The following is a 23,975-nucleotide window of genomic DNA, read 5'->3' as shown; positions in this document are numbered from 1 at the left end:
GTGCAAACCCAAAGAAAACAGTATTTTGGCTCTAACCTTCCCTCGCAGCCAACATGAAAATTCCAAGAACTACCTAAAAACCCAGAATCACAAGGAAATGTGAAAGATATCTCAATGCTTAACCCATGAGTCCATAGATAGCTGGAACTACCTTAAGATACTACATACAACTTCGCAAGTTGTATGGCAAGTTGTATGAGGCTACCGCTGCATAGTTAAGAAGAATAAGGCAATTCAACAGAGCAGTCAGCATCTTTGTCTCAAATCCATAAAGCATTTAAATCACTTCTCTTTTTTTTGTCTTAAAAAACAGTGGTCTGATGTTTTTCCTTGCCAGGGTTCAGAACAGTTTTTATTTAAACACAAACCAAAACCAAGTTTCCCATATCTATTGATTTTTAGAGTTATTACTGCAAAACAATCTCTTTGCAGTTGCAAAGGCATTTAAGAATGATACACCTTAAAATCCTCAAATATTATTGGTTCTTTTGGGGGGGTTTTGTGAGTCAACAAGTATGTTTTATTTGAGGATGTCCATGTAAAGCCTTGTGTTTAAGTGTAGTGTTAATTTCTGATGATCAAAGCACTACCAGTAAGAAGCTGCTACAGACACAAGGTCAGTGTTCAAAGGAGTGGCAAAACCTGCAGCACAGTCAGGAGGTAAGCACCTAGCAATTTTTCCAAACTTGGATTCTCACAAGAGATGAAAGACAGTTATGTTTTGCATTAATCCTGAGTACGTAATTCAGTATATTGGTGCCAGTGATGAAATACAAAACTGTAGAAGATTGAACCCAACAGATTAAGAACTCTAATGGTGTCAAGGTCATGCTAGCAGCTCTACCATTTGAGAGCCATCTGAAAAGTATATAAACAAAAAACAGAAAGCTCATCAAAGAGCAGTGCTTCCAACAGATTTGCAGATTAGGTTCCTAAATAACTTTTTCTCTTAACAGCTGTACCTTTTCTCTCTCTGCAACTCCTAACATTGAAACAGCATAAAGATAGTGCCAACAGTTCTGCAATTTCTCCCCGCTTCCCAGAGACCCCTTTGATTCCCTTCTGGCTCCCATGACCCCAAACTATCTCCTCAGCCAAGGACAGGATGTGCTTTGGCTTGCTGAGTTGCCATAAATCCTCCTCTACATGGAGGGCAAGCAGAAGGAAACAGAGTTCTGACTACTGACCACCCTTCACTGAGGGCATTTCAATTTCCACTGCTACCTCATCTGTCCATAAGTACCCCTAAAATCTGTGCAAATTTTAATATTCCTAAAGCTGCAAATCCCCAAAAGAAACTATGAAATAAATATAAATAATAAATACTATGAAGTAAATATTTATAAAACAGATAGGCTTACTAGGATCCAGTTTTTCTCTTTGAATGGGAAATTATCAGTCCTAATCTCAATAAACAGCCCAGGCTAAGATGTTACGTTCTATTACACATTAAGCTTCTGAAGTCCTATACTTCAGGGCCTGCATCTGTGACAGAATTAGAATTTCACAAGCCTCCTGAAATGCCAGCAGCACCCGTCTGAGGTAGAAAATTTCTTTCGTGCAGTAGTTACATTTTTTCAGGTTTATGGATCTTTCCCCTGGATTCCTAAACAAGTTTGCCACATAACAAGACTAAAGCTACATTGTATGATAAAATTAACTTCCTTCATTTCTGTACAACCAATTAAAAAAACACTATAGTAACTCAAGAACAGTCCCAGACAAATGCAGAGAATATATTATTCCCTCACTGGGGAATGCCCAACTGCTTAGAGGAGACTTCAAAGGCTCCCAAGACTCTGAGGAGGAGGGAAAGGAATTCTGTGGCTGGCAACCGCCAAGGTTTTTAAGCAATGGTTGGACAACAGCCAAGAGCAGCTTAGTAAGGGTGTCAACAAAGTACTGAATTTACAGAACAAGATGGAGATCAGGGTTGGAAGCACCATTGAGATTTACAGAAGATTCTTCTGTTCCTGGTTTGTTTTTTTTTTTTTTTATATAAATGGAAAGCTATTGCCTAGAAATCTTTTTCTTGCTTCCTGGGTAAACAAACATAGCAAAAGACTTAGAAAAAAAATCAGATGTATTGCTGTTTTCTTTTAGAAGGTGCAAGGGCCAAAAGCTTGAGAGAGTGCACAAAGCATGAGAGGTCCCTGGTAAGCGTAAGCGTAGAAATACTCTCTTTGAATTATCCCTTGCATTTTCTCGCAGTATTTCTTGACACCGAAGCACTTCTAACTGTTTTGTCAATTAACACAGAACTTCTCTGTTGCATAAAGGATTTAACCCAGTCAGCCACAAAAGGCAGTCCAAATGTTTTCTCCTGAAGCTGCCATTCCAAGTGGTTTAGACATACTCATTTCAGAAAAACATTTCTTCAGCTCCTACACCATCTCTGCCACTTGCCTGACACCATTTCACAATGCACATGATTGTCTACTCATTAGTTCTCACTTCTACAAAGGAAGTTAATGCAGTCTTGATTGGTACCTTTGTTGTCCACAGTTTAAAAACTGGATCAAGTATCCTACTAATTTTTGAATAATAATTATCCAGCTATATCATCAACTCTGTCTTCCCTCTTACTATAAATCTTGCTGGTATTTGAAAGCACTGTATTAGCCTAAGGGTGACAAACCCATTTTACTGTGATGGTTGAATTACCATTTAGGATAATATCTGTGGGCTGCAAGTAATTAGTTATCATGAAAGAGACTAATTTTGCAACCTTGTTAATTGCTGAATGATTCCTTTTATTCAGTTCAGCACTGTCCCCATGAAGCTTCTATCCCTCTGTTCATACATTAACTTTATTTCATATCTAATATGATTAGCTTTACTTTTCCAGACCTATTAATATTCATCTTTTCTTTCTGTCTACCCACTGATCATTTGGGAACTCAACTGCTCTTTGCAAAAACTCTCTTGTATAATTTTTGCTCTCAATTGCACAGAAAAAAACGCAAGCCAGATCTGACATGCCTACAATGATTAATATCCCTTCTGTAAGTTCAAACTTGAAGTCTGTGGTAAAGCTGCTAATAACACAATTCAAAAAGCAAAGGGAGCCTTTTTTTTTTTGCGTGTGATGGTGGTTGCTATTCCTATCACAGAGGCCTATCAGTAGCTTTTTTAAGTCACAGCACTGCAGTAGGAGCTCATGTTCTACTCCTTTTCTGTAGGGACTCTTAAAACCACCTGCAAATTTAAAAAAAAAAATTTAAAAGAGTTGGCAATATCTTTTTTTTTTTTTTTTTAAATATATGCATTCACACACATACTTTGGTGCAAGTGCAATCCATTACTGTACTCCAATGTAATCCTCACTTTTTATTAAATTTCAACATTACTGAAGTTACCATGACAGCAATCCTTAAACTAATACTTTTTTTAAACAGAGTTATTGTAAGAATTACCTAACGGTCTGTACTTACTGCCTTTGAATATTTTGTCTATCATTGTGATTAATGTATTAAAAGCTGTTTAAAGTTTATCATTTAGTTAATGATCTTTGTTACATTTCACAACAAATAAGTACCTGTGTAGGTCAAACAATACCATGGGAACATTTATTATTCTGTTGTTTGGGTTTTTTAAAGCAAGTAATTGTGAAACCACAACACACAAGTAATTCCAGTGACAGCTGGAAGCCCAAAATTATTTCTACACTTTCATTTTTTAATAGACTAGATTTCAAGTAGATAGTATTGAGGTTGGTTTTTCAGATTATACTATTTACCATTGCTGTGATAGCCCATATAACTACTTTCTTCTTTTCTTAGCCCCCACCAACTGCCAATTCCCACAATATTGAAAGCATTCACTCAATGGCGATAAGAGGCTTAATGATAGCACAACAGTAATAGCAGCAGCAGTACAAAGCTATAAAGATAAGACATTTTTTTAAAAGTAGAACTGGCAAATGTGCCACAGTGATGATACAAAGCTCAGCAATAGTCCAAAAGAGAAAGCATTCAAAATTAGTTTCCAAAAGGGATATCTGTTGTCTTTTTGACAGCATTTTGTACTGTATTAAAGCATAAAACATGCACTTCTTAAGCAAGAATGAAAGTACTGTATTTCATAATGCTTCTGATTAAAAATCAGCACATTTCTCTCAGAATGCACTATGGTTTTCAATAAAGAAGAGTGAACTATGCATGACTGGAAAAATAGGAAATATAAGAGTGTAAAACAAAAATATTTCTGACATATGACAAAAAGCAGAAACAAAATTACTAATACTTCACAGTATGACCAAGCAAACCAAAATATTTGTATACACTATAACTCAATCATAGGTTGTAAAATTCTTTACAAATTGAATGTTTTACAATTATGCCCCCATATGAAAGATAAGGAAGCATATTCTGCGAGAAATTACTTGCATACATTTTCTCACTGTAGCATGAGGTGTTATCAATGGTATTGGAAGCAAAGCTAATGCCGAGAGTTAACCCCAGCTTCCTCAAAACAAGCATACATCTACTCACGATTTATGTGGTCCATATAATAAACTCCAATCTGTTGATCGTAAACAGTTTCCCATCCTAAAGGAAGCTCATCACCAACACAGTCAGCAAACGTCAATGGCTTTGTAATCCTGTAAAAATAAAAACAACACAAATAAATACAAAAGGTGCAGAGTTTACAATGCAATGAATGTTATTACATATTTCGAAGATACCTTTGCCAGCTGATCAAAAACTAGTTACACTACTTAGGAATGTGCTGATAATTACAAACATACAGTTTCAAAATAAATTTTCATTTAAATATGCTGACAGATACTCCCCAAGCAGGTAAGACAAGCTTCTCCCCTCTAGTTTCTATGTATAACAAATTAATTATAATGGCATGCAGTCCTGCCAGTTCTTCTCCCATACTGCAAAGAACACAAATGTGAAGCTGGTGTACACCACTGCTGAAACTACTAGAAGCTTCATAGGTTTTAACTTATTTTGGGTGACAAATTGCTTGTCTTTAAAAAAATAACTTAGAATTCAAGACAGCACTATGTAACAGACTTCCTCTTTTCAATTATACATTTCCAAATATTAATGATACTCTCTTGGTCCAGACATATCCAAATTACTTCCTCTCCCTCAAAAAGAAGAGAGACAAACAAATGTCTCTGAAAAATTCTGAAGCAATTAGAGCAGAAATAGTAATTAATAAGTAACAGCATTACTATCTAGCAGCTTAACATATCACAACCCTTGCTATGCAAAGATAGATCAGTGGGTAATAGAAAACTGAAACAGCCATGTCAGTGTTGACAGGAACATTGAAAGGACTGGGTTCCATATACAGAAAGACTCTAAACCAACACTGCTCTAGAACAGCAAGGTATATAAAAAACTAGAAAGAATAAATTACATAAATATAAAAGCCCTTACGCTCAGTCTAATCATGTCTATTACCCGAATATTCATTTTAATCTTTACTTAACCCCTAGGATAACATTTTCCTCTAAAAGCTGTCACAAAATTAAATTACTGAAAAGCTACTAATAAAGTAATTTCAATTATACATGGGATATAGACACAATACCTTCCTCACATATTTGTTGCAGCATTTATAATACCTAGAACAATGACAACTTTGCAAACATAAAATACATACTGTAATTTAGGGACTGACTTAAATTGAGCATAATCTATAGCATAATACTGTTTGTTTAAATTCCGTTTGTATGTTATAATACCCAATTAAGGTTTTCTGACACCAGATTTGGACTATGCTTACAAATACACTAAGGAATGGAGAGATCATTAGGATTCATAATTCACTTCATCTGATAACACCTGTATAAAACAGTAACTTTGTCTGAACTAAAGTATGTCTGTCTTTGAACTTGGAAGTCCTTTCCCACCCCAAAATAAAACCAAGCAGACAATCCAATGGTAAAGACTTCAAATCATGGAAATACTACTACAGCTACATTCTAGCTAGTCCAATGGTGCAGTAAGCACACCATTCAACCCCCAACAAACAGCAAAAAACTTTGCACACGGCAAACAGAAAAACCACATTTACCTGCCTCCTGAAACTATTTTAGTATTCTTGAGATTAGTGTTCAAAATGAACTGTAGTAGAATAAAAAAAAAAAGATATCCTTGCACCATTCAACCCCCAACAAACAGCAAAAAAACTTTGCACACAGCCAACAGAAAACCCGCATTTACCTTCCTCCTGAAACTATTTTAGTATTCTTGAGATTAGTGTTCAAAATGAACTGTAGTAGAATAAAAAAAAAAATATCCTTACTAGTTTCAATGTAATGTTTCAACAGCTCTGCACAACAGTAGAAAGATCAAGCTATTCAGGTCAAATAATAGCTTGATCCTATTTGGTGGATTCTCCAACACTTACAAACAATTTAATAAGATGAAGATGTATCTAAACTTGTGCACCACTATTTAAAGATTTTCCATTACTGACAAATATGTAGTTTACATCATGTAATCGTGCAAATCTAAAGATGCTGTATTCAAGAAAGATGTTACTAGTAACTGACATATGCACTCTCACTAATTCATCTAGCAGTCAGGCAGACCAGATATTGCCAAACTACTCCTGATCTCCCTGGAATTCAGTCAAATATTAAACATACAGCGTGTGGTGTTTTTTCTTAAACTCCCATGGTCTTGTTCTGAAGACATCATGTTTACAATTTCTCAAAGTAGTCTAGACATCAGTTCCTAAATTACCACACTATAGACAAGATTTTCTTTGGAATGAGTTATAAGACTTGCTTGCCTGCTACACAAACATACCCTCACCCTTTATTCATAAATAAAACCTGCACATGATACTCTAACCTTTCACACTACAAAAACTTTAATTCAATGCTCTCTGTGATCCCGCCAGGACTCAGACCTGCAGGATGTTCAGTTTTTGGAAAAGGGAGACAAGAAAACCAACGCATCTGGTCTAACCAGTTTTCATTACAGTGTTGTAAAAGCATGTGTGAACAGTTTAATTAATGGTTTTGAAGGAAAACTTGTAGCAAAAAAATCCCAACACATAAAAAGCTGTCTACCAGATATTTAGACCATTATTAAGTTGATGTTGCTCATTTTAAACTACAATCAAAGTTGCTCCAAATTGGATTCCCTTCAAAGCATAATGTCACATTGACTCTCAATTCAGTCACATTTATTATACCTATGTAGTTGGACCTTCAGCCAAAGACACAAAACTAAGAATTGGAAGTTTCTGTCTGTGTTTTGCACTGCTTTGACTAAGTGAACTGAAAAAATACCCTTCTGGTTTAACCAGCACAACTCTGAGGACAAGATTACTTTCTTGGCAGTTAAGGAAACTGTTAGGGTTTTTCAGAGTAACAAAGACAAAATGGAACATAGGCAGATATCTACACTGGAGCTCAGCCACAAATTACAGCAGTTAACTGCTGAAATTAAGTATCTTCTGGAAACACTGCTTACCTTCTGGGTTTGTTTCTAATTAGCTTAAGTTCTATAAAATAGAACAGATCTTTTCTACTTGTTTACAAAGAATTGTACAAGGTACATCTGTTAGAACATTTCAAAGTATTGAAATAAAGACAAAAAAACTTTTCAAAGCATTATCAAGACAAAGACACAACAAAAATGTGGCCATCTTTAATTAAACAAAAACCAGGGCTGTCCCAAACTGTGCTATTCACAGTAAAGACAAACTAGGGCATTTATCTGTGATCGCAGTAGTAAACAATAATAAATTCACCCAAGATCACCTTCTGTTTCCCCCAACACAACTGGCAGACTCTAACAAGAAGGTTCTGAACTTTCAGCTGAAGATGAAAATCCTCTGGGATCAGTTTACAGCATTAATTCTTTGCGGCCACTGGACCTACAGGCCAGGTACAAGTAACAATTCTCCATGGGGGCGAATTCTGCACAGATCGAAAAACCAACCTTAACTTCAGATTAACTGACTTTATACTTTCCAAAAGTAATGATGCTCTTCAGTCCTTAGGCACCCAATCTTTTGTGACTCTGAAACCCTCCAGAAGCAAATACAGAATCACATAAGAAAGCTTCCATAATCCAAATCCAGTCTTATCAAGCCAAGAGAAAAATCTTTGAGCAATGTCATGCACCTCAGATCTGTAACTTCTAACTCTGCCCAAATTTTATGTTTTCATTAAGAAGAAACAGAAGTCTGGTAACTGCACACAATCGAACACCACATCTGAAAACCCAAGTTTTATTCACATTTTCTCTGCATTAATTACCAAGCTAAGCAGTTAGAATACGGAAATTAAACTGTAAAATAAAACCAAACAAGTGATTTTTTTCTCCTCCTTGCATACTTATTTCATATCTTTAACCACTATGATACAAAGAAGGATTCCAGAACACATTAGTACAGTCTTCTGAATACGCAGCAGCAAAACAAGTATTTCTTGAATGCATTAGTTCATGGCAGGGACTGGATGGGAAGAAGACAAACCATTAAAAGACAATACATTCCATTTTAGATAAATTATTTCAAAAGGGCTTTCAGCTTTAGAAACATTGTTAACAGCATCTAATTTAAACCCTCCCCTTCCACCCCCCACCCCCCCCCAAAAAAAAACCCACAGAAACCCTCAACCTTTAAACAATAGAAGAAATGCTTCTGGGTCCAAAAAAGAGTTGTACTTCACATCTCCAAAGCACAGTCTGACGGATAGAGTAGGGCAGCTTCATTGTCATACACCTTCAAAACCAAAAGCAGATCACTGAAAACACAAGGCTTTGGAAAATACTGGATAAGATCCTCAGTCTTCCCGGCCCTGATGCCACATTAGAGGGCCCTGGCTGCTTGAAATCCCTAGGTCTAATTGAGTAAAACTTCCCCTGGGAGGAACTAAATAAAGACAAACAGAGCCTGTTTTTCCAAGATCTTGAACAGGAAATCGAAAAGGTGTTCCAAGGTAGAAACACTGTTGTAAACTAGGTGCCCTCCTTTAAACAATGCCTAGACACCTAAATTACACACAGGGTACCCCACCTTTCAAAGTGGGCCTGGATTAAGAGGAAAGCACTAACCATGAGGGCTAATTATAAAAAAGAACCACCAAGTTCTGAACAAAAGTCACTGTCTGTAGGAGACAGAGAGAAGGATGCAAGAATAGAAGCTATCAACAGTGCTTTTAATTTTGTTCCTGATTTTGGTCAGGTCCAATGGCAGCAAAAAATATCTAATAAAATTTGATACACCTCCACAGACAACTAGGAGAAAAATTTCCTCAAACATGATCTCAGTCTGAATTGTCATCTAAGGGGATAGATAGTTCTGCCTGACAAATGTGGATACAGAAACTGTGATACTAATTTATTAGGAAACTGCAAAAATTCACATTAGAGATCTAAAGAACACCATGCAATTTAAAAATTAGTAATAGAATAACTAGAAAAGACTTAGCAATTTGGTAAATCTACAATAGTTTATCCAAGGAAAGTATTATGCCAAGTATATTACTGAAGTGTCACAAGGAAATAAAGAGAAAAGGCAAAATGAGAAATCAGACACACACTTTAAAGCTTTCAGTGTTTTTTTCTTAGCTCCTTTAAAACATGAATTTAAGTTACAGACATTGTTATAAAGCTCAATTAACCCTCTTTTCTTGTACCATGGCTCTTATTCCTTCCAACTGCACAGAGTAGAGGAAAAAAAAAAAAAACCAAAAAAAAAAGCCCCAACAAAACACACCCAAACAAACCAAACCAAGAAATTGAGAAGGAAGGGAAGATCATTTTTTTGTTGTTTCACAACACTGGTAAGAAGAGCTGCTTACACCAGGGGGAGAATGGGAGGATTGTTATTATATTGTTTTTAAAAGTCACACTGCAGTCCAGGAGGCATTTCTTTGACATCTTTCGCCACACAGCTCTGGCCTGGGCAGCAAGACTGTCTCTGTGAGACATAGAGGGGTGTGTAGCCACCCAGCTGTGCCATGACTCTGAGCAGGCTGCCCTCCCCAACAGCCACTACCCCCGAGCAGGGCAGGGACACGGCAGGCACACTCTGCCCAGCTGCTGAAGGAAAGAGCTTCCTCCACAGCGCAGAAACAGGCAGACCCATGCAGCCTCACTCCAGGGCAGCACATGCCAGTCAGTCACTGGCTGTTCTGTTCACAGTAAATGCCACCATGTACTCCAGATCCCCAGTTACAGCACTCTGGAGTACACCATGGTTTTCCTCCTCATCTGTCCTCCATCCACTCAGCTCTCTGCAAGCAGCCAAGTCATAAAAATGAACTGGATTTTGAAATAAAGTTTGGTAAATTACATACCAACCGTTTAGTCAAAAGTACAACAAAGTTCACCAAACTATACGTATCAAGATACAAGGTTTTTTTAACCTTTTTCTTAATCCAAATTATATATCTTCATTTTACTACGTAATTTAACCTCAGACTCTGAATGACTTACTGAACATCTACTCGATTCTTCATTAAAGTAAATCCACAATACAGATGGCCAGACTGAAACTTACACAAATGAAATTCTGTGCTCAGGACAAAGATCTTAAAAAGTGTTCAGAGTCATTGCTGGGATACATTTCCCTTGGAAAAAAAAATTGCACCCTACAGCAAGGAAATAACAGCACCAACTCTTCTAAAGGTCACTTGAAATTCAGTCTTTTTAAGATCACACTGTATTTGCATCTTTTATGTTGTTATTATTATTAGTATATTTCGTTATTTTCTCTTTTCTTCTCAACAGCAAATAAACTGAAGACAGTGCTAATACTCTCCGATCAGTGTGTTTGCTTCAATTTACAGTAACACAAGCCAACACAGCATACATCAATGAGCAGAACAGAAGGCACAGGATGGCATTAGCCAGCCATTTGTACAGTAATAAATCAACATCTTGAAGTGTGAGGAAAATGTGTGATCACTATCAGACCATATTTTTAATTTAAACACTGAACAGTTAGATTTTGTGATGCAAAATATATGTAAAGCTACACAGCTAAGAGAAAACCTATTTGTTGACTTACAAGAAGTAATAGCAGTCTACATGGTCTATAAACATCTCTAAGAAATGTACCCAAGGACACCCTCTTACCTTTCACTGTTCTAGAAACAATAAACATTTACTAACAAGCAACAATAGACAAATAACATACTTTTGTTTTTATCGTTTATCATAATCCCCAAAACCAAAACAGCTGAAAAATACTGGCTTAGTATGTTGAAACATAAAATCCTATGTCCAATTGTAGCTCTCGCATAACTTGTCTGGCTGCTCAAGAACTGTTGAAACAGTTCCACACAAGCAGCCAAGTCTTCCAGCAGCTACCCATTTCTTACCAGCAGCTATGATCCGTATCCAAATTCAGAACACAAATATTATGGGAAATTCTTGCTGAAAATATACCCACATTTCATGTACACATGAAATTTCATGAAAATGCCTGCCTCAAAAATCACAGCCAAGTTAAAAATCAGTGCTTTTAAGAGAACTATCTTTGTTTCTGCAACTTACTGTGTTTTTTTACAGAGGATAAACAGTAAAAAAATGGGCAGAGGGGTTAAGTGGGACTGTCCATGAATGCTTTAAAATTTATTTAGTTTGTGTATGCATAGATAGCCCAAAGTGACCAGCAACTGTACAAAGCCACCAGCTAAAACCTAAGACAAGCAGTGGGGCAAAGACAATTGCTGGAGGGACTGGCTGAAGAAAAGAAGACTGGATGGCGGATGACTCGATATCTAGAGCAGAAAATAGACAAAATTATATACGGCAGCTGGGAATAAACTGTAAGCGGAAAACAGCAGGGATATGTGGCAGGTAAGACAGTTAAGGAGAAGGAATTTGGAAACTACAGTTTCTCATTTCAAATTGCACCTTCAAACTGATTCCAAAACTGATTTCAAATTGCACCTTTGTATTGAATATGCTCTTTGCTAGAAAGAGTAACATGCAAAATATTTACAACTTTTCTATTGCCAATGCGACTCAAAAGTCTCTAAATATTTACAAGATCTTCTCAAGGACTTCCGTAATGTGTGAGACTCCAAAAAAGAATACCTAAAACCAAATGAATAAGAATCAAAAGCCTAAACTAAACAATAAAGAAAATTTAACAGAGAATTTCAAAATTTGAGAAGCAAGCTGAATTCTTCCACTTGTGTAAGAAGCCTAACATGACACTATACGTGTCCAGACACAGGACAGCTTTAGAGTGAGCAAGTATGCAGTGCTCTAGTTTCACTGATTCTGAATCAACATTTATAACTTTTAACCAACATCCATTCATAGAAGCATTTTCCAACTACATACGATTGATAATCAAGGTCCTAGTTAGTAGAGGCCATGCATGTAGTTATCCATTTATTTCTTCCATCCTGCGAACTACAACTCTGCAACCTTCTACTGGAGGCAAGCAAGTCATCCAGCTGCCAGATTTCTACATCCTCAGAATATACTAAAACCCATTTCTGTGTTCAGTTCTGTCTAACAACAGAACTGTGCTTGACAGTTGTGGAAAATACTCACAGCTTTTTACCGGCTAGCTCGTAGTTCAATGCTTTAGAAAGCCACAGGAAGCCTAGAGAGGTAGCACGGGCAATCCACCATTTCAGCAGCTCTGAAAGCGGCAAATGGTAGCTGCAAAGCTGATACCACCAGTAGAAGCAAAGAGGGAGAAACATAGCCTTTGGTTGCCAATTCCTGCAATTAGAAGCTTTCAGAGACAGAGGCAGATGTTCACAGAAGGGATGCAAGCCAAAAAGGACAGGCCCCCTCTTGGGCCCTTCTTTTATTCGGAGAAGGGGAAAGGGGAGGACTGGGGGCGGACCCGGGGTGACTGGCCAATCAGACACTGCTGAAGAGTTTGAGTTACATTTGGTTTTGCCCGCGCTTGGAACAAAGGAGTTCAGAGCACATGGCAGAGGCAAGTCCTGGCTTGTTTGACCAGGGAGGGGGAAGGGCAACCTCAGAGCAGGCAGCAACAAGTTGTAACCTCAGTTTTGCAAAGACTCCTCTGGTTTAAGAATATAAATTTCCGGCTAGCTTATTTGACCACGATACTGCCCACCAGTTAACTAAAGCACTGTAGAAGAGTCAGTGGGAGAGGCGGTAAGTGCTTCACCCTTACACAGAGGAGTGTATATGTGTTTGTGTGTAAGTGTCTGCCTATACACAAAAAATTGTTCACCTCTGATTGCTGGTCACAACTTCTGTACGCAACTATCAGATGAGGAGGAAACACCTGCACTTTCCTAATGGAAGTCACCCAAGCAAGGGTGAAAAAGTGCATCTGGCAAGATCTTACCAGCAAGTTCTTTGTAATAAGCATTTTGCACATGAACGAGAATCATGGGAGGAATTCAGAGCAGGGAAAAAACACAGCAGACAGGAAAACAGTCCCCAGCAGACAAGGAGGAACAAAAATGGGACATAAAACTCCAAATTCAAGTCCATGAAGCTCCATGTGTTAGAAAAGGAGGCACAAAAAGAAGCTTTACATCTCAGTAAAAAGTAAAATGGTCTTAAAAGCTGCAAGACACTATGACGCAGTCGAATACTTCCTGAGGACTCTTGCATGATCACTTGAAGTTCATATCAAAAAAGATTAGAACATCCTCACTATTACATTGCCTCTTTCACTTCCAGTTTATTAAAATGTGTTGGCTATCACTGCTCACTAGAGCAGCAGAGACGCAAAAGTGTAAAGTTCTTCGGAAGTGTCTGCCCATCTACTACATTCTCTTGCTAACCTCAGATGTCCTACACCCAGAAAGATTATGCCAGCCTTAACTATCTTGTTACCTTTTAGCCTGACCTTGCTAGACTAAACTTTTCTTCAAAATTTTGAAGTCTATGTGACTATCCCAAACATTATAGCAGAGATTTTTCTACAACTTTCTAACAGCCAAATGGTAACATTACAATGGTAATTCAAGTTTCTGTAGGTTTGTACTGGTTATCTCTTCACCACTGAAGGTATTCCCCTCCCTTAAATTTATCATTCTTCTTTACCAATTATCCAGATTGGAAATAACTAAATATATATGTGTGTGTGCGCATATACATATATGTACACACATACACACACGCAAGTGATTTGTCTACACAATTTATTGATTAGTCTAAATACCATGCAAATGACAAATGACTGGAGCTTAACTTAGACATTCTTCAATAAAGAAAGCACTGTGAAACACTTTAAACCATTTTAGACACATCTCAGCAAAACAGAGAATCTGACATTAACTGGTAGTCTTTGGGCTGACTAGAAGGCAAGTAGCTGAAGATGCATAAAGGTTAACATTAGCATCTTGAAATATATATGGAACTACATCCCAATGGATGTAGGACTGGAAGGGATACAAGCAAGTTCGCAGACAATACAAAACTGGGAGGAGCTGCTGACTCCCTCAAAGACAGGGAGACCCTGCAGAGAGACCTCGACAAATTAGGAGAGATGGGCAATCACCAACTGCATGAAGTTCAACAAGGGAAAGTGCCAGATTCTGCACCTAGGATGGGGCAACCCTGGATGTACAGACTGGGGAATGAGAGGTTGGAAAGCAGTGCCCAGAAAGGGACCTGGGGGTCCCGGTCAATGGAAAGTTGAACATGAGTGAGCAGTGCCCTGGCAGCCAGGAGGGCCAAGCGTGCACTGGGGGGCATCAGGCACAGCAGCACCAGCCGGACAAGGGAGGGGATTGTCCTGCTCTGCTCTGCACTGGGGCAGCCTCACCTCGAGTGCTGGGGGCACTTTTGGACACTGCAATGTAAGAAAGACATTAGCGAGAATCTAAAGGAGGGCAACATAGATGGTGAAGGGCCTGGAGGAAGCCATATGAGAAGCAGCTGAGGGCACTTGTTCTGTTCAGCCTGGAGCAGAGGAGACAGAGGGGAGGCCTCATTGCAGTCTACAGCTTCATCATGAGGGGAAGAGGAGGGGCAGGCATTGATCTCTTCTTTGTGATGATCAGTGACAGGGCCCAAGGGAATGGCCTGAAGTTGTATCAGGGGAGGTTTAGGTTGGATATTAGGAAAAGGTTCTTCACCTAGAGGGTTTGGGCGCTGGAACAGGCTCCTCAGGGAAGTGGTCACAGCACAAAGCCTGACAGAGTTCAAGAAGCATTTGGACAATGCACTTGGGCACATGGTGTGACTCTTAGGGATGGTTCTGTGCAAGGCCAAGAGCTGGACTCTATGATCCTTGTGGGTCCCTTCCAACTCAGCATATTCCACGATTCTGTGAAAATCCCTCTCATACACTAAGAAGGTCCATCATTCTAGAAAACATGCCAACAAACAACAGCTAAAGGGATTTTTTGTTTCTGTACTCTAAGAGAAACAGTGTTTTAGAAAAGGCTATAGCTAACGTTCCCCTACATATAAATTGAAGTTTAATGACACTAGAGACAGACATCTGTCATGCCTATATGCACAAACAAGCCTAGCACTATCATCAGTGAAAATTTAGCTCATCTGATGTTTTAAAATATTTTAAGCCCCAATCCTCCAAAAACTTACTATATTTGGAGTACATTCAATTAAATTTTACTGAAATTATTTTCATGAAACTATTTTCACCAATAAGTATTATTCAATTATATTAATAAAAAAGAGAACACATGTTAAAAGTTACCAGAAACCATTTCTAGAGAAATTAAGCAGAAACTGACAAACAATGGGAGGAAAAAGTAAATGCAACTGGACTGAGTATAAAAAAAAGAGTTGAAAAAATACATATTCAAGAGACCATTCTTTTCAAGTCTTGGAACAAAGTGATGTGTAGATAAGTGCCAAAAGAATACGCATACCATGACTTCACATACATCCTATTCAAAACAAATTGTGAGGTAAAACAGTAAACAAAGGCCTCACACCCAGAAAAGTCTACAATGCCAGCTAATATTAGAAATTCAAGACAAGAGTTTCTCATTTAATCTTTCAAAAGAGCTTTTCTTCTCTTCTTCTTCCAACACACTTGAAAACGTGTTTATACTCATCCTGCATTTTTCCTAAAAGTACCACATATGGCATTTCTCAAACATGTTCAATTATCACATTCCTGGAAATTTTATGGACTCTTTTGTACCATTTCTATGTAATGTCTTCTAACATGCTACTAAGCTGTCACGCACGGACTTCGCCTGTAAAACAGAGAAATTTTGCCTTGTAAAAGGCCACAGCTCTGGCTCCAAAGCCCTCTCAGTGGAGTGGGTGCCCATGGGCATGGAGGAAAACCTGCAACCAGAGAGGACGTTACACTGCACTCCAGCAGCCCCCTGCCCAAACTGCACTGCAGATCTGTAAGGAAGGCTTTCCAGACTGCTCCTCTTCTTAAATTTCTGAACTACATTAATAAAGCAATACTTTATGTGAGGGTGAGAGAGTGCAACTAATGTGACACACACACTGCATCCAAAGGCACCGTTTCAATCACTTGCCTGAACAGTTACTAAGCTTGACTTAGCACTAAGCAACTGAAATGGAAGTATGCTGACAGGATCTTTGATGCTTTTGGTTTCAGAGTCCATTTCTTGCAAGCACTGATCTACAGCAGTCACCTCATTATTTAAGGCTTTTCCTCTCTTCCAGGAGTAACAGATCCTTAGTCAAGCATAAATGGATGCATGTTTCAGCTGCCTAGACGTGGTGATGGACAAGGCATTAGTGACTATTGTATACATCAGCATCCTCAATCTACCCATTTATTTCAAAGCTCCATATTCTAAGTGGTATTACAAAAACAGTTAATGACTACCTATAAGGTATTAAAAGTGGTCTAAAAATAAATCCATTAAAGAAAACTGTGCTTAAAATGCATCTTATTTTCCAAACTTATCAGGAGAGCTAACAGAAGAAATTTCATCTCCCTAAAATCTTTGCTGCTTTTATACCAATGGAGGACCAACCTCCCTGCAAAGTAAAATAATTTCTTTAAGCCAAATAACTGCCTAAGGTAAAAAGCAATGATTCTCCAATGATTTCCAGCCTTGCTACTTTTCCTTCTCCACAGCTCACTCTCTGCCTTTAAAATTACAGATATAGCTGTCAAATTATTTAGATTTTATGACATGTTAGTTTATATGATTTCTAAACTTTTGATTCTCAACATTCTCAATCTACCAGTCACAAACAGAAATTCATGTTATCTACATACATATAATGTTAATATAGGTGTTGTGGAGAAGATTCTCTAAAACGTGCACTTAAACTCTTAGAAGTTCCTCCACACTCCAGGTTAACACCCTTGTCAGACAGCAATTTTCAAGCTTTTAGGAAAACTCAGCCCAGCCCCTGTTTTCCCAATATGCAATTATCCTACTATTATTATCATTCCCCAAATACACTTGCTTCCTACAGTCTTCCTTGATGCTGACCTTGCAAATTAACACAGTATATTCCCCAATTAATATTAGTAATTTAGTAATATAACCCAAAATCAGTTTTACAGATTTATGTTCATCTGAAATTTTTAAGAGGTTGAACTTATGAAGTTTGATGCTATTACTTCTTTGGCTGCCAGTAGTTGTACAATGTATTATACTTAAGCTTCCAGTTAGACTAATAAAGTAGTTCCAAATAAGTAATATGAGGAATTACTCATAACTTCACCATCATGCTTTTACATATATACAAGAATAAAAAATACTTTGGGAAAAAATTCTAGAGAAATCCAGATAAATAATATACGTCTAATGAATTATAAGAATGCAGTATGAAAAAAAAGTCTTAGAAGAATCTGCTCAAACTCAATATAAAAAACACTTCGAACTCTCACTAAAATAATTTTTGCCATAAGAAAATAAATCAAACCATAAAACAGCACAAGTAGTGTTGGGAGTTATATTACAGTAGAAAATTTCACAAACACCAGAAAATCAAAAAGTAAAAACCAGTCAACAGGAGATAAAGCTCAGTTCTAGAAGACTGACTGTGCCATCAAACCTAAAGTGATCCTAATTTGAACATAACTGAACATCAACAAATACCTCTTCATTAAAACAGCAGTGGAAATCAGATTAAATTTATATTAAGATATTGAAGAAACTTCAACAGTAGATGGCCTCCTCTTCTTCCTCCCCATCTCCCATGACGGAGAAGGTTAAAAATAGAGGCTTCCGTTTCCTTAGATTATTTCGCTTTAAACTTTTCTAGAGCACTGAAATAGCTACTTTGCCAGCTTCCTACATTTGTGTTAGAAAAGGAGTGTTAAAAACACACATTTACAGCAACTCAGGAAGCTGACTTCTGTGGTTTGCATTATTATTATCACTCGTAAATGACAAGTCTCTCTAGAAGTGGTAGGTATCTCTTCCAAAGTTTCCTTTTGGATATTGCTCACCCAAAGGTCCCTTGCACCACAATAGGAACATATTTTGGGAATAAGCTGTACTGGCATATTTTTCTATATTTATGCATTCCTTTTCAGTTAGTAAATGCAGATATTTTCAGTGCACAGTGCTCAATCTCCATATCCAAAAGCAGCTCCAGTACTAGGACAGAAATCTTAAGAGCTGTAGAAAGACAGCTTCAGATCCCCCCCCACCCCCGCCTTGAGCCTTCGAGGCAGTCAGCCACAGACAGCCCCTAACTTCCACCATGGCAGCACACAGTGGTCTCAGTTGTCCAGGTCCATATTTTAAGGTTAGAAAGTCACTGTCATCATCTAATTCAAGTCCTGCATAATACAAGCCACAGAACTTCAGCTGGTAATCCTTGCATGTAGCCCAACCTCATGGGTGACCTAGAGCATATCTTCCATAGTGACAAGAGCAGTGTTTATAAACACTGAAAAGACGTACATAGCAGAATAAGCATCTGAATTCTTTATCTGGAAGCACTGCGTATCCACAAACAAGAAGTAGCAGGTATCTAAAGTCTGCTGCAATATGATGTTGTATCATCTGCACATTACTGTAATGCAATGCCACCCATTCATTAGGAAGTCTGATATGCTTCGTTAGGCATTTCCTCATTCGGAATTTTTTTTATTGCTTTTTATTCTGCTAGAGTAGAGTTGCCTTGGCTGAAGTTCTCCCTCCCAAGGGTGTGCCTCCTTCTCATCTCTTGTAAGAGCTCAATTAACACCGCTCTGCCAGTTGAAACAATGAAGCACAGGAAAAATGCTGTCCCGTCCCTCCCTGCCCCCCTGCTTAAATTCTTACAACAGTCTTCTAGATTATCCCAGCACTGCTAACCCCGGGACCCGAATTTTGTAGGTATCGTGCTATACCGGAGGAAAACCATTCAAGTTTGGTGAAGGTACAAAAGATTTGAAGAGGGGAATATTGTTGCACATGCTCATCATAACTGTGAAGTACAGAAGCTCGGGTCTTTTCAGATTTAATCTCCACTGAACACATGCCAGCTTCTCAGGACCTCTCTTGGCTACACAGCCACTCACTAAACTCCAGCGTTCCAGGACATCTGAGAGGATTGCTCCAGCTGCAAGGAGCAGCTCTAGAAACACAATTCCAGTACAGCCCTGCTCCTTCCAGGGAAAGAGACTAGGAAGTCAGTTTCTCCTTCCAGTCTCAATGCAGCCTCTGTTAGCACCTGAACATCACGGAGGAAAAGAAAGAAGCAGGCAGCAGGGATACAAAAGAATAAAGAACATGGGAACCAGGTGCTGGAAGAAGAGGCAGTGGCAATCAGAAAGCAGTGAACGGTCCAAGGAAGCACAGACAGAAGTAGGATAAGCACAAGGAGAAGGACTAACAGCAGAGCTCAAGCAGAAGGCACTGGCCAGCAGGACTGTGAACAGACCACAGCCTATCTGGCTGGATGGGGAAAGAAAGTAGCCTCTACATCCCTCAGCTCTGAGACTGCACATGGCTCTGTTCTCCCCTGTGCTCTCCACTCCAACTATACCGTAAATCCCACCTGCGGTTTTGCATGAAAGCTCAATTAACAGTTTGGTACCATTGAGCTGGAGAGATCCCTGCTACCTTCCAGTGTGTCCCCCTCTGCTGCCATGACCTGCACAATCCCATCACTCCATAGCACAGCTACTTCTAACACTCATCTGACCGTACAGTAAACTAAGTATGCTTCAACTCACCAGAACTTCAAAAAAAGTAATAGAGAAAGGGGAAAGTAGCAATTTGGGGGGGGTTCCCATGGGTACTGAATAGAGTTTATTTTGCTATCAGATGAGCAAAGAGGCAATGTAGAACAGGCACGAGGTGAATAATATCTACTATTCGTAGCAAACTACCAGCCTAACTTGCAGTATACTATGGGTACACTAAGCCTCACACAGGTTGGGAGGGGGAGAGGGAAGGAGAACCAAAAAACCCACCCAAACAAAATCAGAACAGCCACATAAAGAAAGTGTCACAACAATGACAATGCAGACATGAATTCTGGCATTTTACAGTGCTCGGTCTATGTTTGGCCATGCAATTTTAATAAACATGAAAAAAACACACGGATGCATCATAAAAGCATCTCTGGAAGAGAGCATTGAGGCACCAGGATCCATATGAGCCTTCTAAAGTTTGGAGCAAGAACACAGCCTATTTTAAAAGTTTCTGAGAAACTCAATTATACAGCAAATGAAAAACTAAAACCTCAAAAGCACCTTTGAATATCCACTTCTAGACAGTGGTACTGTAGCCCCCCGGAAGAATAATCCCCAATATGAATACTTCTTTCAGTGCTCATGAAAGGTTAAGACCTAACAACATAGGATATTGACACGGAGAACATGTTTGGGAATCAACTAATTATCTGTTTATCAATTAACATTGTTAAAAAAAAATACCACACAAACCCACACACCAGAGCTGCACAGGAAATAACTAGATATTCATGCAGGAAATTAACTGCTAAAGCACGTGAAATGATTGATTGACCAAGCAACCATTAAAGAAAAGTGTGCGAAGGAAACAAGTTACTGTGTTTTGAGTCATATCCTCAACCATATCCTCACTAAAAACTATTTTTCCACAGTAACTGCAATTAAAATCTCTTCCCAGCTTCTCTTTTCTCATATAAGATCAAGTCTATCTTTGATACAGAAAGCACTCGCTCACATGCAACCACAGAAAAGCCACAAAGACATCAGAAATGCAGATTAAATGAACTGCAGAAAAAACTGAATTAGGAAAAGCAAAGCATCTGCATTTCCATGAGGCATGTCTGGTACTAAATAACAAGAAGGCTGGACAGACGCATTCAGAAGAGAAATGGGGTTTATATCTGACATATTAGAATTCTAAGTTCTAGCAGAAGGGACATATGTTTCCTTTACTTAAAATACAGAAAAATATCTACCCATGGAAATTATGCAAAATCTTGTCAGAGTAACTGTTCCCTGCATTTCACAGCCTTTTGTGTTACTAACAGAGGAAGCATATAAAGTTTTAGTTTCTTTAACTCCAATGCACCTATTTTCTTCAAAACTATTATTATGCAAGACCTAAACATCAATGGGGCCCTCCAAGTCTCTGAAGTGAGGATGGCAGGCAGAACTGTCCCCTAGACTCAGGAGATCATCAGCAAAATTTCAGACAGGTAACAAACTTTTCCCAACAATACTAGCTGTTTCCAGTTATTCAAAGATCTACTGATTCAATCTCTGAGTAGCCTGAAAGAGAAAAAAAATGCACAGTTTTCAGAAGTGTTGTAAGCCTGCTTGCTTAGCTGGGCTGATGAGCAGTGCTTCAGGAGATCCAGTAAAAGGAGGGCATGAAGCAAACTGAACCACGACTGCTATTCCAGATGTGTGCTGAAAAATTTGTGACTCAAGTGTGTTTAACAGAGCAGGACTTCAAAACTTACCACTAGCTTCTCAAATTCTATTAGGAAACCTGAGTGAACTGAAAGGGAAACTATGGTACATGGGAAGGCAGGACAGCGTACAAGCCTGACAGGAAAATCCCAGAAAAACATGGTAATGACTCTTACATTCCCTTCTCCACACAATTTCATGTTCTGTCATTTCCAAAAACCTTTTACCATTATCTATTAAGCAAGAAGAAAGCCTCTCCAAAACAGCTGTGGAAAAGAAACCAGAGTACTCCCTCTTTCCTCCCCCATCCTGTACTTATGCCACAACTGAACAAATAATTTGAAGATATTTTCTCACCATTTCCTAGACTGCTGCTGCCAGGAAAGCCTGTCTTCTGCCATCACGCTTCATCCAGCTTCCTTCTGCAGGTCTTACTTCCCCATAAATGAACCCAGATGCTTACATACATAGCCACACTCTGCTCTTCCCAGCATGAAATCCTCAGGATTCTTATTCACAGGATTCGGTTTTCTGATTTCATACTGCCACAGCACAACAAGGAATTACTAAAGACGGAAGCTGTCAGAAGAGCAAAGGTCCATCCCTTCTCTACTCTTCATCACAGTTTAAAGACCTAAATTTTTAATGTCCTCAGGTTAACTTCTCTGACAATTTGCTCTCAAATTCTAATTAGAATACAATGAAGATATCACCGGTTAAATAATTATCATCATATTGCATTAAATCTATTCCTCCCCCATGCAATTAACAAGGTGTTTCTAACAACCATTCAGCAGCATGGCTTTTCAGCCTATCCAGTCATCTTTATTCATTTTTCACAACAGCCTTCTGAGGCAAGGAACCTCACTGCCCAGCCCGTTAAACCCTGTTGCTGTGCTACATTTTAGTGGAAGCCTGAATTTTACAGATATGACTGGTCCGGGCCCCCTCCTACCCACTGGCCATATATTGAGCAATACATGTTACTCACAATGACTTAATGCTTCTGATTCCTGCAGAAATTAGTTTTACCGAGACAATTTTCCCTAACTCCTCTCAACAAAAAAGCAGCAATAAATACACCCATTTAAGACACCAGTCAAGTCTCAAGTGGAATGCTGATTTGGGCAAGAATACTGATTCCATCCGCTCCCCAAAAACCAAAGCCCAAACTCTCTAAAGAGAGCACCATGCAAGGCAACATATCAGCTAAGAAAGACACTCTGGACCACACTGCTTTCTGACGTGGCACTACAGCGATGCTGAGGGCAGACACCAATGCACATGTGCGCATTTCTTCTGACTGAATAATCTGTATTTCTCAAAATTCCAGCAAACACATAAAAGGGGCACTTCTCTTCTTTGTAGAAAATGAGTCCTGACCAGAAGCAGAGGACAGGATGACATTGCTGTTGCCATAATACAAATCCAGAATACTTAAAAGGATAATACATCATTTATTGACAACTGACCCAAAACAATTTCATAATGTAACAACTTATACAATCCAAGAACAGCATAAAAGTAAACAAAAAAAAAGTTTATGGACTCTAATTGGTATTAAAAAGGAACACTAATTACACAAATTCCATTTTTAATAGTAGCTTGTTCTAACACATGGTTTTATTTAATAGGTATTAAATAAGAATGGACAAGTTCTTCCAGCAACTTTTAGCATCCATCAAACATAAATGTTGAGAAGAAAAAAAGAAATCATTGTTTTCAGAGATCCAACATAAAAACAAAATTCATTTCTTGCTTCTCTGAAAAGTAACCATGAAAATGAACTTGCCTTGCCCTCAGTAAACAGTTCATCCTCGTGTATTTTGTACAATTAAGCCCAGCACATTGTTCCATTGTTTTAAACCTACATTGCCTTGATCTTCCAATTTCCAAAACAAGAGAACTACAAAAGCATTCTCAAACACACCTTTTAGATCAGGCATGTGCTTTCCCATGCACACACATATTAATGGCACAGATTGCGCTGTTCCCCTGCCCATTGCAAGCTTCTGTAAGTGTAAATTTTGACTGTACACAATATACAGCTATCCAAACAATGACAAAAATGCTTTCTTAGTACTGTCTCCTTTTTCTTTCCTGTAAGCACATAAAGGCCTTCTCACAGTACTGGGAGCAGTCTGAGCCCTCCAGAGCCACAGCCAGCCTGTTCCACCAAAGGATGGCCAGCTTCAGCAGCATCTCTGTGAGCACCACGGCAGAGTCACTGTGCTGCATCACGGCACGTGTTCCTCCAGCTTCTT

At 38.6% G+C, this 23,975-nt stretch overlaps 1 protein-coding gene across 3 annotated transcripts in view; it reads right to left on the bottom strand.

The window, feature by feature from the left end:
* The window catches only part of WWC3 (WWC family member 3), a 100,498-nt gene that overhangs the window by 57,912 nt on the left and 18,611 nt on the right, over window positions 1-23,975 (bottom strand). For 2 of the 3 annotated variants that reach the window (XM_010394376.4, XM_010394377.4), the window contains exon 1: window positions 4,494-4,597. In XM_010394376.4, the coding sequence (XP_010392678.2) occupies window positions 4,494-4,509 (16 nt within the window). In that variant the 5' untranslated portion in view covers window positions 4,510-4,597. Of the gene's footprint in view, window positions 1-4,493; window positions 4,604-23,975 lie in introns of those variants that run through there. The other variant, XM_039550311.1, reaches the window with a different exon arrangement.

This window comes from Corvus cornix, chromosome 1 (assembly GCF_000738735.6).
Source record: "Corvus cornix cornix isolate S_Up_H32 chromosome 1, ASM73873v5, whole genome shotgun sequence".
NCBI classification, from domain to species: domain Eukaryota; kingdom Metazoa; phylum Chordata; class Aves; order Passeriformes; family Corvidae; genus Corvus; species Corvus cornix.
The sequence above is the reverse complement of the archived record's forward strand: the minus strand, read 5'-3'. Positions and strand labels throughout refer to the sequence as shown.